At 37.4% G+C, this 18,039-nt stretch overlaps 1 protein-coding gene across 10 annotated transcripts in view; it reads right to left on the reverse strand.

Annotated features, from left to right (window-relative positions):
- Nucleotides 1-18,039, reverse strand: part of msrab (methionine sulfoxide reductase Ab) — a 75,692-nt gene that overhangs the window by 53,931 nt on the left and 3,722 nt on the right. For 2 of the 10 annotated variants that reach the window (XR_009266639.1, XM_058748499.1), the window contains exon 1: nucleotides 7,154-7,486. The exons of 2 other annotated variants lie outside the window; for them this stretch is intronic. Coding sequence is in view for 6 of the 8 variants with exons in the window: in XM_058748499.1 (XP_058604482.1) it covers nucleotides 7,154-7,379 (226 nt within the window). In the remaining 2 variants the exon portion in view is untranslated. Of the gene's footprint in view, nucleotides 1-7,153; nucleotides 7,491-18,039 lie in introns of those variants that run through there. 6 more of the 10 variants (XR_009266640.1, XM_058748500.1, XM_058748495.1 and 3 more) reach the window with 5 other exon arrangements.

Below are 18,039 nucleotides of genomic sequence, written 5' to 3' on the forward strand. Positions count from 1 at the left end.
AACTGTGCCATACTGGAATTAGAGCAGTAAAGAGGAAGAGAAAAGGGGCACAGATGTGGGAAGGATTAGAGCTAAGAAGACTGAAGTGATTTACCACCTAAATCTCCAGGCAGCAAAGGATAGTGGTTTACACACAGTGCACTAATATTAGCATATGGATGAAGAAATGTGTCGTGGCCCCACAAACAAACACACACAATAGTGCATTTAGGGCAATATGCACCTCATTCCCCCTTTAATCTCCCTAAAGTTTAAACTATATACAATAAAGACCTTAATACTGAACATCTGTCCATTACCAAGTGCAAAAGCATGGTCTGACAGTTAGCCTAGTGTAGCAAAGTATTAAACCTTGGCACGTAACATATCCCGCATTGCTTGTGCTTTAGACATGAATGATACCTCAAATCTTATGGCTTGCTAAGGAGAGGTGTGTTATTACTTTTCTAAGCAATTAGCAATTAGACTTTTTTCCTAACAGGCATAAATGGACTCACACTAGAGGAGGGACCTGAGCCATATCTAGAAACTAGAATATAATAGAGACTTGGAGATGGGCGCTTTTGACTTAGCCTATCTCATTTTGTTCAGTATATACAAAAATAGAATCTATGGATATACAAAATCCACAAGTCGGTTGGTTGTCTAAATCACTAGTCGACTAAATGGAGTTCCTGAATAATTGGGCTGGTTTTGGATTCATATGACCCCAATCAGATACTACATTCATAGGTTTTTGCATTCAAAAACAGCTAGATATAGCACAATGGAAGGTAAAAAAAGTAGATCACAAGTAGATGACGCTAAATACAAGTGTAAAAGGCATCTAAAATATTTTGAGGTAGACGAAAATGCATTCAACCGGATTGTTTTTATAGTTCAATGTGGTCAAATATGTTGGAACAGACGCAAAAGATTTGTATCTAATCAGCTGAAAAACACACAGACTGCTTTTTAAATCGTTTTAATTTGCTTAATTTCCCAATCGCTTGTAATCGCATAACATGGGTTTGTTCAGTCAACAGTATTTGTGATGTAGAGTGTGAAGAAATAAGCGGGAAGTGTCTCAAGGAAATCCAAACAGCACTGGTCACAGGAGGCGCATTTGAAACTGTTAAAAACAGTTTAAGCCTCGGCTGACCACTTGTGATTGGATCACTGAAATCACATCTTAATACCAGATGAAAACAAGGCCAGTGTCTTAAAAATGCAACACTTGTGACAAGACGCTCAAGTAAAAAAAGCACAGTTAGGTGTGATGCAATGGACAAAGACGTATTGCTGTCTGTTACAGCAGTGCTTTAAAGGAACTTTAAAGTAGTAAAAACTCCCTGAGAGGGTTGTATTGTGCAGATAACAGCTAAAAGGCAGCATGCTAACTAAAATAAAATAAACCCCTACATACACCAATCTCACTAGCCACATGTCAGACAACTAGTTGCCTCGAAGAGTACGCCAGTCAGAATTAAAGCACAAAGTGCATTTGGCTTCTTTTGCGAAACTTTAACCTGTTTTGCACATTGAGCACATTTAACAACAAGAACGCTGCTTAACATACAAGGAAATGAGATGACAAGCAAACAACTGAGAGACAAAGACAAGCAGGCAGACAAAAGCCATGCTACCAAATCAAGATAAAAAGAGCAGCTTGTTTTGTCACCTTGACAAGCAAAGCTTTTTTTATTCTTGTCGGGGTGAGGACTTGTGCATCACACACACATACACACCTTTGCAGTCACATTTGCCAAATCTCACAATGTTTGAACAGACCACCTGGCACTGACCTACCAGCCAAGCATACAATTATGCCATTTCTAATTTCTGCGAGGGAGGATCTGAAAAGAAAAGGGGAAAAAACACATTTTCCAAATAAAGAAGGTGAGAAATGGAGGACAAATGAATATTCGGAGTGAGCGATGAAGACAGGAATGGGCAGAGGAATAAAAGAGAGGGATGCGCAACAGATTAGAGCAGCGGAAATAAGGAGCTGCACGTTTTTTGTCTTTCATTCCTTCGTGCCTTTTGGCAGCAGATGAACACACAGCCGCTCCATCCAGTGAAGAGTGAAAAAATAACGCAACAAACAAACTGGAATAAAGTGAACCTGGCCAAGAACACGCCAACACAACCAACATCCACAAAAGCTCTGGCACCACAAACCTAGTGTTTTCTCTCTCTCTACCACTCTCCAACCTCCTCCCTTCACCTTCCCATAATGCCTTTCTCTCTCTCTCTCTCTCTCCCTGTTCTATCTATCTCTCTCTCGCACACTCACACACCAACCACAGCAGTGGGTATTTCTCCCGAGGAGCTCTGGCATGGGTCCAGGAGGTGCCAGTCTGCCTCCTTTAACAGTGCCCTGTGACTGTGCCAAAAGACGCCTTCGCCAACACCACAACACCTTACCAACCGCTCCGCCGAAAAATGGACAGCGAAGACAAAAGGGAAAAAAGAGGAAAAAAGAAAGTGAGGCAAAGGAAGGCGGGTGAGCTTGACAAAAGAACCAGAAGAGGACTTTTTATGGAGCGGCGAGATTGGTAAAAGGACTTTTCTTCTCCGAAACTTCGGCTAAAATGGACCTAATTTGGGGTGAATTGCGTTCCGGCAAACAGGGGAAAAAGCAATAGCCTTGATAAATATCAGAAAGAGCACAGAATTGCAACACTATTCCTCAGGGTATTGCATGTTTTCTCTGCAAATTTAATTGGAAGTCTGCCCGTCCATCATCATGGCACTGGAATGAGCCTTCACAATCCCTCAACACAACAACTTTCTCATGACCCAAGGACCCGACGTTAACATGGACTATTACAGCATGTGTTTCTGTTGTCAATGTTGCCAATGCTTTTTAAGACTTAAGGATTACACAACTCTAAAATTTACCCTCTATGATATGGGTATATGAATCAATTGTGATTGGCTGGATGCATATCACTGGTGTTGGGTTCAGACAACTTCAGACAATACATCATCTAGAATTGTCAATCTGTTTGGAACCAATTGGAAATGATTTCACTATTTGTAATCCAATTATAAATACACCTAGCAGGGTGAAATATTGATTCACCTGATTCCATAACCACCTAACCATATTGTCTTGAAGGTAAACTGTGTTTCTTGCTTCAAGCGGGACTATATAAACAAATCTACTGTGGAGAAAATGTCTATACTGCATGTAGGCCTACCTGCTGTGTTTATGACTCTGAATATGAAGGAAAAATCAAAGCAATCTCAGTATGAAAGTGTCTTATACCAAGCAGACTTCACGTTCTTGTTAAACACAGCGCATTCAAGGCCGTTTCTGTTGGACCGCACCTACACAACCTCATGCTGGGTCAACTTGAATCAGCTGAGACACTGGAGTCACCGGCAAGTTCAAGTGCCTGTATGTCCCCTGGAGGCGACTGCTGATGCATTCATACCATACTTTCTATTCAAACCTGTATCCAAGCAACCATTTCCGGTTGCTATGGTGAAGGCTGGCCCCCCTCATTGCTACAGTTTGCAAGATAGTGCACGTAATCTGTGGAACACCTCCAGCATTCTGATGCCCGAGACAAAACATAAGCTAACAGACACAGTTGTAGAAAAACTGTTTTTCAGGCCCCAAGCAAACAAAAGTCAACTTTCTGAATGATTTGATGATGTAAAAAGATGGGTTTTATACAATAGCTGAATAAAAATGTTCACAGGTGCACTGATGAACATGGCTTTGCTCAGCATGAAGAACCAAATGAGTCCATAATATAGATTTGTTCTTATAAAAGCCCCAGAAAGCTCATGACTTACAGTCAAAGGCCAGTAGTATTGTAATCTAGGGGTTTGGAATCTCGGCTACTAACTCAAAGGTTACGGTTTCAGTCTCAGGAAGGGGAAGCTCTGGATCTGGAGAGCTACTTTGATTACAGTTTTACTCGTCACCACTGTGCCCTTGAGCAAAGCTCTTAACTACAGCCTGTTCATGGCGGACTGAGCCTCCTATTTGTGTATTCTATGTAGCTTTGGATAAAAAGCATCTGTTAAATACTTCTGTGCGGGGGGTGATGGAAAACCAATAGCAGTCACCCATTCACACTTACAGAACTTTTTCTTCTCCAAGGTCAGATGAAATTGCTCTTTAAATGGCAATGAGGTAGAATGTGCATCATTTCAGAGGATATACACACAATGAAAGAATAATTTCCCCAAATAAGAATCACAAGTAATGCTAATGATACAGACAAGCCTGACGAGGCTGAACATAACTAAAATTACCCAAATTATTCATTAACTTAAATTTAATTTAATGAAGTTAATTAATTACAATATTGCTGGGCGATAAAACGATAATTTTCGCGATATAATTTTCCTCGATAAAATGATAAGAGTTTGGTAAATGTTCGATACAATGTTTATGTGACAAAAGTGAAATGAAACAGCGCTACTCGTTTGAACCGTGCCACACAGACCATTTTCCCGGTTCAAAGTTAAAACTGCAGCGCAGTGTGAGCTCACTAGAGCAGATGCGGTTACTCGCTTATGAGTCTCGGTCGCGTAAACACAAAACAGCACTGTGAGATCCAGTGTGATGAAGTGCATGAGTTTAGTGAACAACACAAATGATTCAGTGATTTAAATTAGTTTAAAGCCAGATGAAACAGCGCTGACAAACATCAGAAACACTGTGCGCAACGATACAGTCAGAAGGCTTTTCAATCTACAAATCCCCAAAATTTACCATGGATTTACTGTAACTGCACCATGGTATTTGGGCAGAAATGTGGGATATTCATATCAAATTATATTATCAATGTAGACATAAATGTATTAAAGCAGTAATGGAATATAATTACAGTGTTTTGTGTGATTAAGCTATAGCAACTGTGCATGTATGCTACTATGGAAGACCAATGGCCTCAAACAGTCAGAATAATTACATTTCAAAAATGAGGTTGTTACATGTTACTACTACTGTCAACTCAAGTTACTGTCAAATTTCTAAAAGAGAAATAATTTAATATTAATATTGCAGCCTGCACTGCAAACTGTTCTGAAGTCAACAAACACAAACCCGTTTCATGATTTGAAACAATATCACTCATTAGAACATCCAGAAACTAAGAAATTAATTTTTCTATTAAGATATTTATTTCGTTAATCAAAAAAATTTAAAAAACGTGAACTCACCATCTTAAAGAGCAGTTTAAAACCACAATTAACGGACTGGTTTCTACAACTTTCCCTTAGAAAGTTCCCTTAGAAATCTGCTTTTAAAATTGAAAGAAATAAAGATTTGAAATTTATTGTGATAATTATTGATATCAGCTGATATTAAAAAAATATGTTGTGATATTTTTTTTGGACATATCGCCCAGCCCTAATTACAATCCTAAATATGCATTTGTCCATTAAATATCAAGCTTGCTCTGCTCTCATACTAAAATACTAAAAAAGTCAAAGTAAAAATGAACAGTTTTGAAAGAGATTTGCATACAAACGCTGTGCACAAAACATCAACATCTAATGAAATGCATATTTGGATACATCACATTTAAATAGACTGCTAATAAAGACATTTAAATAAAGAGGCGTGACTGTGGCGATGACATCAGTACATTTTCTCAGGCAGTTCTGGGCCGAAACTGTGCCAGCATGGCAACAGCAGGTAAGGTTTGATCATCCTCCCCAAAACCCTGTTCCACCCCCCATGGATGCAGAGGCCCGGAAGCTTCCGCCATGCCGTGACAGCGAGCTGCTTCGACAGAAGGGCCGGGAATGCGTGACGGGGGCGGAGCTTTCATGCGCATAATGCACAGATGGGCCCCTGGACACTGCTAGGGCACCAGAACTCCCAGGATGCACCAGGCCAGCAAAACTCTCATGGTTATATCTGAAGGCACAGAATCACCTGGTTGTTTGCTGGCCATTACATACATTTATTTATTTAAAGTAGGGAACACCACAACCATTTTTGGAATAAGGGCAGAGAGTGCCTAGTAGCCAGCTGTGCTTAGTTTTACTCTAAAAAGACAAGAACTCAGTCCTGCCAAGTAAGCCAAGCACTGATGCATTTTTTTATGATCCTTTTCATCTAACCATATAGCAGACATGTAAAAGAAGTGAATGTGGGCTTCGCTAGTACACTAAATGTTATAGTCCTGAATGCTTGTCCTTATCAGAGCATCCCAGGCTAATGATAGAAACATAACCGAGAATCACTCTGACCACCCAAAAGAGTTTCAGTTTCTTTTATGTCCCCAACTTACAAATTATGGCATTTATAATGTTAATGAGAGAATTTTGCCAGAACGTTACACATTAGAGAAGACTATTATTTTTTTTGCCAATTTTACCCATTTTAATCATTTGAAAATATGAGTTATCTTATGTTTTTTTCTAAGTATTTACGCTGTAATTGTAGCTCTGTAATGTCATTATTATTTTAAATTAAAAAAAAATAAATCACAAAAAATATGAGTTATGTGCAAAATTGATACTGACAGCGAAGTAGTTTTTGAGTTATGTCCATCCTGTTATATCATTATAAATACATGTAAACAAATAAATATCTAGATTCTACTTTCAAACAATATTTAATATTAATACATTTATTTTAAATTAAATTACTGTTGATTTGGTGTTTTTTTTCACTCAGTTATGGCATTAGTATGAAACGGACAAATTATATTAACTTATATTTAAAACATTATAATGTTGTATCAGATAAGATTGGGTGACACGTCTCACCCAAGTATTGACAATTATTAGAAGTTTAGGCTACCAAGGTTTTATGCAATTTGTCCAAAAACCTGTTCTGTTAAGACAAGAAAGTTTCAAAGCCCAAAATGCACCGAATTGTAGAAATGATCCAATCTCGTCTCATCAAATCAAATCAATTAGCCTTTACAAAACTACAGAGCTTTAAAGATTATTACAGTGTATAAATGAGGTTTTATATTCATTTACTTAAGGGTGTCATCTTTCCGGTATTCCGGTTATCATGGTTTTTGTTTGAATGCGGAAGTTGCCGTCTATACAACTGTCCTGATGTCCCGGATATAATGTGGCATACGAGAGTTTATTCTATGAGAAACGCACGAGTGTCAGATCAAGCTGCTTTAACATCAGTGTCCCTTGACATGTCCCTTGACATTTCACGAGAGACGGAATTTACCTGCCACGACCATTTTCTCCTCCCTGCCCTTCAGAGAGCGCTCTTTGGTGGGCAAAACGGTCTTGTTTGCCATACTGAGCTGAGCGACTATCACGCGCAGACCGAGCGGCAGGACGATGAGGATGATGATGATGGCCGCGTGCGCTCCCGCTTGCAGAAATAAACATGTCCGCGCGAGCGCCATGGAGCTGGAGGAGGAGTGAGGGGACGGCCTCGCCCACCTCATGAATATTCATCAAGTGCTGGGGGACTTCGCCAGATGAATATTAACTAGCCAGAGGTTAATGTGACTTTGCCACAGAAGCCTCCCGTGCGGTATGTGCGGGTAAGAAATTAAATTAAAATAAATATCCACATTAAGATAGCAGTTCGGCATGCAAATGAGCTACCAGCACCCCCGTCACTACAGCAAAACTGAGCATCTGTGTGCTGTCGTAGAGGAGCGCGGCTGCATACATTAAAATTAGCATCTGGAATCCATTCATCATGATTATTGCTATTTCTGTGCATGTAAATACTTGCATTGTTTCCTTCCATTGCAGTGGTGCCCTTATTCAGTGACAAGTGTCAAAAGGATGCTTTGCCTTCCTTAAACGTTAAATTCCTCATTTAATTTAAGACAGCACCATGAAAAAAGCAGAAACTGTGTCAGTTCAGCTCACCATCCAACATTAAATTCACTGTATATGTAGTCATGTACTGATGCTGTGCGTCACCCTTCAAGTCAAATCTATTCGTGCACTGAAATATTAAACAAGGTTAACATGTCGACTACCAGTGATCCACAGAATCCTATAAACTTTACTTTAAGATTGGTAGCTGTAATGTCAGCGAGTGTGGCTTTTCTTTTCAATGTTTGGATTGCAAATAGGCTTACTCCTGAACAGCACTCGGTTCATTTCAACCATATTTTAAGAAGATAGATAGATACATAGCCTACATGAATTGTGTAAGCACTGCATCATGAACATTTGAAAAAAAAAAAGAGGAATTATTCATGTTTTTAAAAGCAAATATACATTATATCATGCATGTTCAGACTAGAGAGATGAAAGAAAGACAAAAACCTGGCTTTTTGTTATTGTAATTTGTTATTATCACTCTTAAAATTGCAGCCTCTTATCTGAGAAAAGGAGTAGGTTTGGTGTCACCTGTAGAGGTGTTAAGGGCAGAAAGAGAGGCTTTTAAATTGCTTTGCAAATGAGATATAATTACCAAATGCTCACTGGCAAGAGCAGCAGTGCTAAAACAAAACCAGAGGAGGAAATCACTGGTTCATGGAAGCTGTGAAACAGATATACTGATGGTTAAATACTAAGAGAGGTTAAATGTATGTGTATATATATATATATAAAATATGCAAATATTCAAATGAACAGTTCACCCCCAAAGTGACAATTTGCTAAAAAATGTACCCTCATGTCATCCAAGATGTAGTTGTGTTTGAAAAGATTTGGAGAAATGTAGCATTACATCACTTGCTCATCAAAGGATCCTCTGCAGTGAATGAGAGTCCTAACAGTTGATAAAAGCATCACAATAGCCCACAAGCAATTGACACGACTCCAGAGTCCACTCCAGTCCATCAGTCAACATCTTCAAACCATTGTTTTTGGCTAAAATACAAGTCCTCTATCCATAATATTGCTTTCTCCAGTTAAAAAGCCATCTTGCCTGAATCTTGTCTGTATGTAAAGACCAAGCACTGTCTACAAAACAAATATGTGACCCTGGACGACAAAACCAGTCATAAGTGTCAATTTGTATAAATTGAGATTTATACATCATATGAAAGCTGAATAAATAAGCTTTCCATTTATGTATTGTTAGGATATGACAATATTTGGCTGAGATACAACTATTTGAAAATCTGGAATCTGAGGGTGCAAAAAATCTAAATATTGAGAAAAACACCTTTAAAGTTGTCCAAATTAAGTTCTTAGCAATGCATATTACTAATCAAAAATTAAGTTTTGATACATTTACGGTAAGAAATTTACAAAATATCTTCATGGAACATGATCTTTACTTAATATCCAAATGATTTTTGGCATAAAAGAAAAATGGATAATTTTGACCCATACAATGTATTTTTGGCTATTGCTACAAATATACCCCAGCGACTTAAGACTGGTTTTGTGGTCCAGGGTCACATATGTTGGCAGATTTTTAAAGGACAACAGGAAAATTACTTTTTTACTGGAGGAAACATTATTATGGATTATGGACTATTTTAATGATGGATTTGTTTCTTAGAAACATGCATCTTTTCACTTCACAAGATGTTAATTGATGGGCTTGAGTTGTGTTGATTTGTTGTGATGTTTTATAGCCGTTTGGACTCTCATTCTGATGGCACCCATTCACTGCAGAGGATCCAATAGTAAACATGTGATGTAATGCTCCTCTAAATTTCTCCAAATCTGTTCCGATGAAGAAACAAATCCATCTACAACTTTGATTGGACTGAGGGTGAGTACATTTCCAGCAAATGTTCATTTTTTGGGTGAACTATTCATTTAACATATGCAATAAATTGTGATTCATTTGCTTAATTAACTGGCATATCATGTAACTGATTAAATTAAAATTTTTAATTAAATGACACTTTTACTAATTTAACTTAGTTTAAATTAAATTGAGAAAAAAGCAAAAAGACAAAATCAGTTACTTTCTGTCCCTGACATGATAGCAGGCAAAGATGGACTGTGTTACCGATACACAACAGTCTGTAAGTTTCCATTATCACTAGAGGAATTTGGGTGCAGAATATTGCCAAAATAGATTGCATTAAACTTATGCATTCAATCAAGACATCTCTCTTTCTGTGGTTTTGCATTTGCGATTCTTATCCTGAGGGCTCTAAACTCCGAGTGGGTGGCGGGATGCTGAACTGGTGTTTCTGTAAATGGCAACAAAACTGTTGTTTGATGGCTCATGGATTGGAGCAAAAAAAAAAAAAAAGAGACGAGGTCTCTCAAAAGGAACGAAGGGGTAGATTTGCAGCTATATTCGTTCTCCTTGTTACCGTTAGGGCCATTAATGTCTGATCGTTTACATTTATGCTCTTGGCAGATGCTGCTCGTACCAGCTGGAGGTTCAGATCACCGTATTCTGAAAATGCAAGAGGGCTATGGATTTGGTTAATGACAGATTACTGTAAGGTTGTACAAGAAAGAGAAGGTGAAATCGGTAGGTATTCAAAGAGAGAAAAGGTGAGCGCAAGTGATAAATGGATTCACAGGATGAGTTAATCAGAGATTAATTAAGGCCATTTCTGAAGGGATTGGCCTAGTGTTTTTGGCACTGGGTTTGATGGTCAGTTTTAAACATTGATTTGTTTTGTGAAGGCATCTATACTACAGTTGAAAGTGTTGTTAAGCTTTGACTGCTTATGGCATACACACATTTCTTTCTGATTAACATGAGAAAGAAAAGAGGCAGTCGACTGTTGGGTGTTTTAGCATAATTGTGGCTTTGCTGGTCTCACTCGAGTGAGATGCTTAATTAAAATAATAAATCACGCTTCTGCGTCACCACTAAAGAAATCCTTTTTTCCTTTCCCTCCTCACTCAGAAATGTATCATCAGTGTGTCCGTGAAGGTCACACTGCAACCGCTGTGTCCAATCCAGGGCCACATCCACCCAATCCCACTTCAGGATTAGCTGGTGAACTCGTTAACTGGTTAGCAGATATCATCCTCCACTCCCCCTCCACCCTTGCTGTTTTTACTCCGGAGCTGCCTTGAGTAAGACACTCTTACCCCACATGGGATGGTCAGATTAGAGCTTCTCCATAATCCTGTATGCAGAGATGACAGAGGCGTGTCAATCTCTGCATCTCTGGCACGTTTCTTTCTCTGAGTATGTTTGCATCGCTCAGATGTGCTCCATGAAGTAGACACAAGGTTTTCGGCCATCATTTACTTACTATTATAATAACAATTAAATATGCATGATTACATGCAAGTAACCCTAAGCCAAACCCTAACCATATAGTAAGTATGTAGTTAATTAATATTACTCAGTACTTATATGTACAATTACACTGTAACAAGGACACCTTAAAATAAAGAGTAACTGAAACAAGAGTGTCCTGATTTATAACTTTACAAGAAGTGGACAGGGAAACTTACCTTCTAATTTTATTCAGCAAGGTTACATTGAATTGATCAAAAGTGACAGTAATGACTTTTACATTTTTACAATGTAAATTTGGAATATTTTATTTCAAATAAATGCTGTTCTTTTAAACTTCATTTTTATTAAAGAATCCTGAAAAAAAATAATAATAATAAATGGATCACGGTTTCCAGAAAATATCAAACAGCATAACTGTTTGGTGATAATGTCATGAAATGTTTTTTTAAGCAGCAAATCATATTAGAATGAAAATTCAGCTTTGCCATCAAAGAAATAAATTACATTTATATTAATATAATATATATTAATGTATTATATTGTATATAAGTATTTACAAAAAGTAGAAAAGTTTTTTAAATTTTAATAATATTTCACAATACTGTATTTTTGATCAAATAAATGTAGCCTTGGTGAGCATAAGAAACTTTTTTTTTTCAAAATACTAAAAAATCTTACCCTTATATCATAATTAATATTAATATTATAATATAATCTTATTTAATAGTTTTCTGAACACAAATATATTATAGCCAACATTCAGCGCCATTGCGCTACGGGCGTCCCAAGTTCGAACCCCGGCTCGTGGACCTTTCCCGATCCCGCCCACCCTCTCTCGCCCACTTCGCTTTCTGTCAGCTCTAAACTGTCCTATCATAATAAAACGCCAAAAATAAATCTTTAGAATGTAAATACATATTACATATACACATAATCATATCAGTCACCTGCAATAACAATTATACACCTGAATCCACCCTTTAGTCCCATTCCAATGGGCATCATTATATTGTAGGGCAAATCCACGCAAACCTTCTCACTGTTCTTCTTCTCTTGTCTTCCTGGCCACCTGTCTTTCCTCCCACCCCCTCCAATTTCTCGTCCCGTTGGAGCTCCTCTCTCACCTGAAGCCTTGTTTGGCATCCTGTGCTGGGATTACGTTTAATCTGGACACGTGCCACTGGCCTCCCTCCCTCCCCCTCACAGTCATCCTTTTCCTCCCCGCTCTTGTGCAGAAATTTGTGGCTGCAGGCTTTTAATGTCTCCTGTAGGGCTTTCACTGTGAGCAAGATTTACAATGAAAAAACGGGAAGTACTGTTTGGATGCCATGAAATGCATTAACAATATTTATAAAATAATACAGCCAAATGCACAATAGCATGTTTTTATATAATTTACTGTGTTACATCAAGCACTATATATATTATACGTATAGTAGTTGACATTTGAAGTGGATCATCAAAGTTCATCAAAGTTGTCCTAAAACAAGAATGGGTATGGGTAATTGGTTTTAGGACAACTTTGATGAAAGTTTTTGATCCACTTCAAATGTTGACTAGTGTATATGTGTGTGTGTAATGTACATTCCGTATGTTTTTAAAATCTCTTATTCTGACCAAGGCTGTATTTATTTGTACAGTAAAAAGCAATAATATTCTGAAATATTATAACAATTTGAAATAACTGATTTAATATGTTTTAAAAGGTAATTTATTCCTGTGATGACAAAGCTAAATTTAGCCATTAGTCCAGACTTCAGTGTCTGTCACATGATCCTTCAGAAATCATTCTAATATGCTGATTTGGCGCTCAAAAACATTTCTAATTATTATCACTAGTTGTGCTGCTTAATATGTTTGTGGAAACTATGAAACTTGTTTATAATACATTTTATAATGTGTTAAAATGTGTATATTTTTTAATTTAATATTTAAATTACTGGATACGCTGTTTTCGTTCAAATCAAAGCGTAAACAAACGTAGAAGACGTATCCGTGTGGTGCGGCTGACACAGAACAGCGTACGCTGCTTGCGTCCAGCGGATATTCTCCAAAATGTCACTATGCTGAAGCAGAGGAGATGAATCGTTGAATAAAGTCGTTGTTTTTGTTTTCCGTTTCTTTGCGCAGAAAAAGTGTTCTCGTCGCTTCATTAAATTCAGATTGAACCACTGATGGCAGATGGACTATTCTGACGATGCTTTTCTTTCTGGGCCTTGACAGTGTCATTTACTTGGCAGTCAATGGGACACTCACAAACCTCCCGGTTTTCATCCAAAATATCTTAAATTGTGTTCTGAAGACGAACGAAGCTTTTTGACAATTTTCATTTTGGGGTGGAGTAACCCTTTAATAATTTTTAAATATAAATAATTGAAAATATAATTTTTTATGAATGCAGTTTATTGATAAAAAGCAAAATAAATAAATAAATAAAATCCACCCCTCAATCCCAGAATCCAACTGCAGCTGATTGTCTGAAACTATCATATGAATGCATTGAAACTAGGATCCATGTACAGACAATTCCAGTGAAGAGTCTTTTACAACTGGGGTAAAATATTACTAGTAAAAATGGGGATAATAACAATGAACTTGAATTTAGCTAATAAAATGAAATATTGATATTTAAGGCAGTAAATATGGCTGCATCTCTACTGACAGATGTAAAGTAAATTTATATTTTGTTTCTGACATACCAAAGAAATCAGTATAAAAAGAAAGAGAGATGGGATGGTGGAATATAACTAAAGAAAATGAATTGCTGTTATGTGTATCCTGTCACCAGTCATTTAGGGTCAATCTGACCCACTGCCTTTCATTTACTGCAGTGCACACACACTCACACTTAATGATGCACGTTTTTCCAGGTGATGCACCTTTGAGTCAAAATTTGTAAAGATGACTGTAGCCCACTGCTCATTTAAATGAAACCTGAATCAACTCCACTCAAGAGTCTGACAGCATGCATCTGCCCTTACAGAAAAGCGCTGCAATTAAATATTACAAATGTTTACCTATTAATCCTTATAAACTGAGTTTGTTTGTATGTGTGACCTACCGTCTGAGCGTAGCTGATTATTAAAAATTACCATTCGTCTCTCTGCTTAAATAGGCCGCAAAATTGATTTGCCTTCCTGTTGCCGCCTCTGACAGTCTCACTGACATGTTCTTATTATCAGCAGTACGAGCATTATCACATACATTAATCAGAAAAGAATTCAGCCGTTGACGGCGTACTTTAATTACAAATCACGCACTTATCCGACGACGCACCACAAAAAAAGTGGAAGATTAAAATAATTGTGATTGCAAAAATCCTGTTTATAGATGGTCATGAAGCAACGCTGACCTTGAAAGACTGTCTTAACATAATCAGACATACTGATGTTACATACAGAAGGTAGAAAAATCTCCAGTTCTCTGTGCGTTTATTATTAATGTGGGGGATTTTATACTGCCAGCAGTATTTTTCCGTAACCAAATGCACAGATGAAATGCCTCTGAACCTCAGAGCGAAGACAGATGCATAATTTTGCGAAGCACATGCGCACGCTAAAGTGGTGCGAAACGAAGAAGTGGGTCATGGAGTGATTTGTTTTAGAGAGGGGGTGGAAACTGGGTCACTGGATGCAGAGGCGGCAAGAGGGGGGTTGCTTTTGGGAGCTTCTGTGTGCTGTTGCTGGGCTGACTATTGGGGCGTACTGAGAAAAAAGGGAGGGAGAGAGAAACAGAGATAGAAAGAGAAGTTCCCATCCTTTTTTTGGAATTAGTCATGTTGTAGGGTCTAGGAGCATCATTATTTCAAGAAGCATCCGAAGACGCTAGATCCCATTCCAAATGCAGTATTCCAGAGCTTCAACTACAAAGAGAACGAATAATCATCTGAGGTATGAAAGAAATGTAAAATGGGACACCATTAGATGTCATTTCAATAAAAAAAAAAAACAATTCTGCACTTCTACTTGATCAGCAAACCCAAAACCCCCGCCGCCGTCTCTATCAGAGCGATGTGGTCAGAGCTAATGAAATTGCCACTAATATTAAGGGCACTGGAGATCACCAGTGACCCAGGGGGAGAGCAGGGCATCGATCCATCCACAATGAAGCGCTCATGACCGAGAGCTCATGCTTTCAGCTGTACACTGGAGACTGCACTGCGCACTGCCATAACTAGTATCACATCCTCTACTGTATTCTAGTATGAGCTTTAGTGCTAAATACATGCATGACAAATTAAAGCTGCAGTGCTGTCCCATTTTCACCCAGCAGGATAATATTTTACAGATATGATTAGAGGAAATAACTGAGCATTATCGGACTGTGATGTACTAGCTATTGTGTTAAAGGCACAGTACATCCAAAAATACAAATTCTGTGACCATCCTGTCAATGCAAAAAAGTATGACCTTTTTCTTCTGAGGAACAAAGAAAAAGAGCTTTTGTAAAATGCCTTTATAAATTATCTTATAGATTACAAATAGGTTATAATGTCATGTAATGTAATGTAGCTTTGGAACAACGTGAAGGTGAACTCTCCATTTAAAAGTGTTGATTTACCAACAAACTGTGCTTTTTGTTGCAGATATATATATATATATAAAAAAAGCCTTTTGAAAAACAGTTGCAACTGTTTAAAATATTTTCTTTTGTGCTCCACAGAAGAACAAAAGTCATACTGGTTTGGAACAACATGAGGGTTAATAAATGGTGACAGGATTTAAAGTTTTTAGATGAACTATCCCATTAAATTGTTAACAACAAATTGTATTTTTGTTGCAGATATTTTGAAAAATGCCTTTCGAAAAACAGATTCTACATTCTTCAAAATATCTTCCTTTGTAGTTTGCAGAAGAACGAATGTCATACATGTTTGGAACAGCATGATGGTGAATAAATGATGCCATGGATTTTTATGTATGCCTTTAAATTGTTGTCTGTGTTGATTTAACAACAAACTGTACTTATTGTTGCAAATATTTTGAAAAATGCATTTTGAAAAACAGTTGCAACATTCTTTAAAATATCTTCTTTTGTGTTTCAAAGAAGAATGAAAGGCATACAGGTTTGGAACAACATGAGGGTGAATAAATGGAGGCAAGATTTTCATTTTCAGGTGAACTATCCCTTTAGTGTGCTGATTTAACAACAAATTGTATTATTTGTTGCATTTGTCTGTACATTTCATGCTTTTATATATGTGTGCATGCATGTTAGTGCAGCGGCGAACACAATAGCACATGCTGCCGGATTTACCAAACGACCTACCAAGCATTCTGCACAGACACACACGCATAAGTGCTCGCTCACATACACATCTGTGCATAGCCCATAGGCAAACACACACTTCTGAGACACACATATAATGGCCAACTCAGCATTATACCCATATACCTTTAAAGCAGGAGGACACAAAAGCACAAAAAAAACGAAGAAACACAACACACATCTCAACGTGCAACTGTGCACCGCTCAGCTTTTTCCCCACTTGCATGCTGTAGCTTGCAATAGTTTAAAATAATGATCTTTCATCCATAAATACTGCAGGTTTAGGTTTTAAACTCATTTAGCTTTAGTCTTTGTAATCTTGTAAATGTCCCATTTCGGCTCGTCAGTGAGGACGTTTTAGCGACCCATCTGTTATGTGACCTCTTTAAAATGATGCAGCGCAAAGACCGACCACTTCAACAGAACATCTGGTTGCTTTGTTTTTGTTTATTTATTTTTTGATGGAAATTTTAATCTGATGCTGACATACAAGATATGAACTCTGGGATTAAAATGAATGAATGAATAAATAAATGAATGAATCTTGAAAAAAAGTCTGAAAATGGGTCCTTTTTACATATAGGACAGAAAAAAATATAATATTAGAAAAATATTAAAATATATATATTTTAAAATATGATGAATTCTGTAAAGAAAAACTGTAGTGTTTGTTTAACCATTTAAAATTTGAACAAAACACGTTGAATGTGCAGTCACTTTTAAAGAAACACCCACGCTATCATGGAAGTGTATTTAAATTAAGCTCTTACCACACAAAAGCACGCAACCACACAGAGACAATACACAAAGAATACAGAATATGCCAACGCACGCACACACACACACACACACACACAAGGAGCAGGTCCTGGGATGCTCGTCATTTGTAATGAGGCGATAATCCAGCTCAAACGCTCCTATTTGCTAATCTGTCAGATTACAGATTAAAGTGCACTCAGAGGACGCTATTGCTAGGAGGAATGCAGACTATGCTAGTGCTGACACACACACACACACACACACACACACACAGTGGCCCTAATCTCTTCCATTTACATACACTTCATTTCTGTTTGATTTGCCTGAAGCATACACACATAAAATGCAAAAATATACAATAATGATCTCATGCAGGAATATACACGCATTTCATTTTAGCTCGATTAAAAATTACATTCCAACTATTATTGTGTGGTGGTGCTTAATTAATTTATAATTATAAAAAATGAATATATTTAATATAATTATAATACTCCATTTATATGATATAATTCAATGACATTAACGCACATTATATCTATTCATGAAAAAGTAAAAATTTTTCTTACGTAGCCATGCATACTTTGCATACATTTTTTAAATGATATTTTCTCAAAGAACAGAATGTTCTTCCAGTCCTCCGCAGCAGAAAATGCTGAAGCATAGAATTGATTTAAATGTCAGATATAGTTCAAACGCTGTTCAAAATCCAAGACTAAACAGTATTGATCTCTTCTGTACAGCTAGTTCACTGGGGCTTCACGCTTTGAAACGCTTCCAGATTTAACACCATCAAGTGTGATGCAGACGAACGAAGAAAAACCGATTTAAAATGAAAATTTCTTTTGCATCTGAAGCTCCCGTCCCGCTGATTCGCAGTGATATTGCGCATTAGTGAAGTAGCGGCTCGTGTTATATCATGCATGATGTATCGTCTC

The sequence above is a fragment of the Onychostoma macrolepis genome, chromosome 17, assembly GCF_012432095.1.
Source record: "Onychostoma macrolepis isolate SWU-2019 chromosome 17, ASM1243209v1, whole genome shotgun sequence".
NCBI lineage: Eukaryota > Metazoa > Chordata > Actinopteri > Cypriniformes > Cyprinidae > Onychostoma > Onychostoma macrolepis.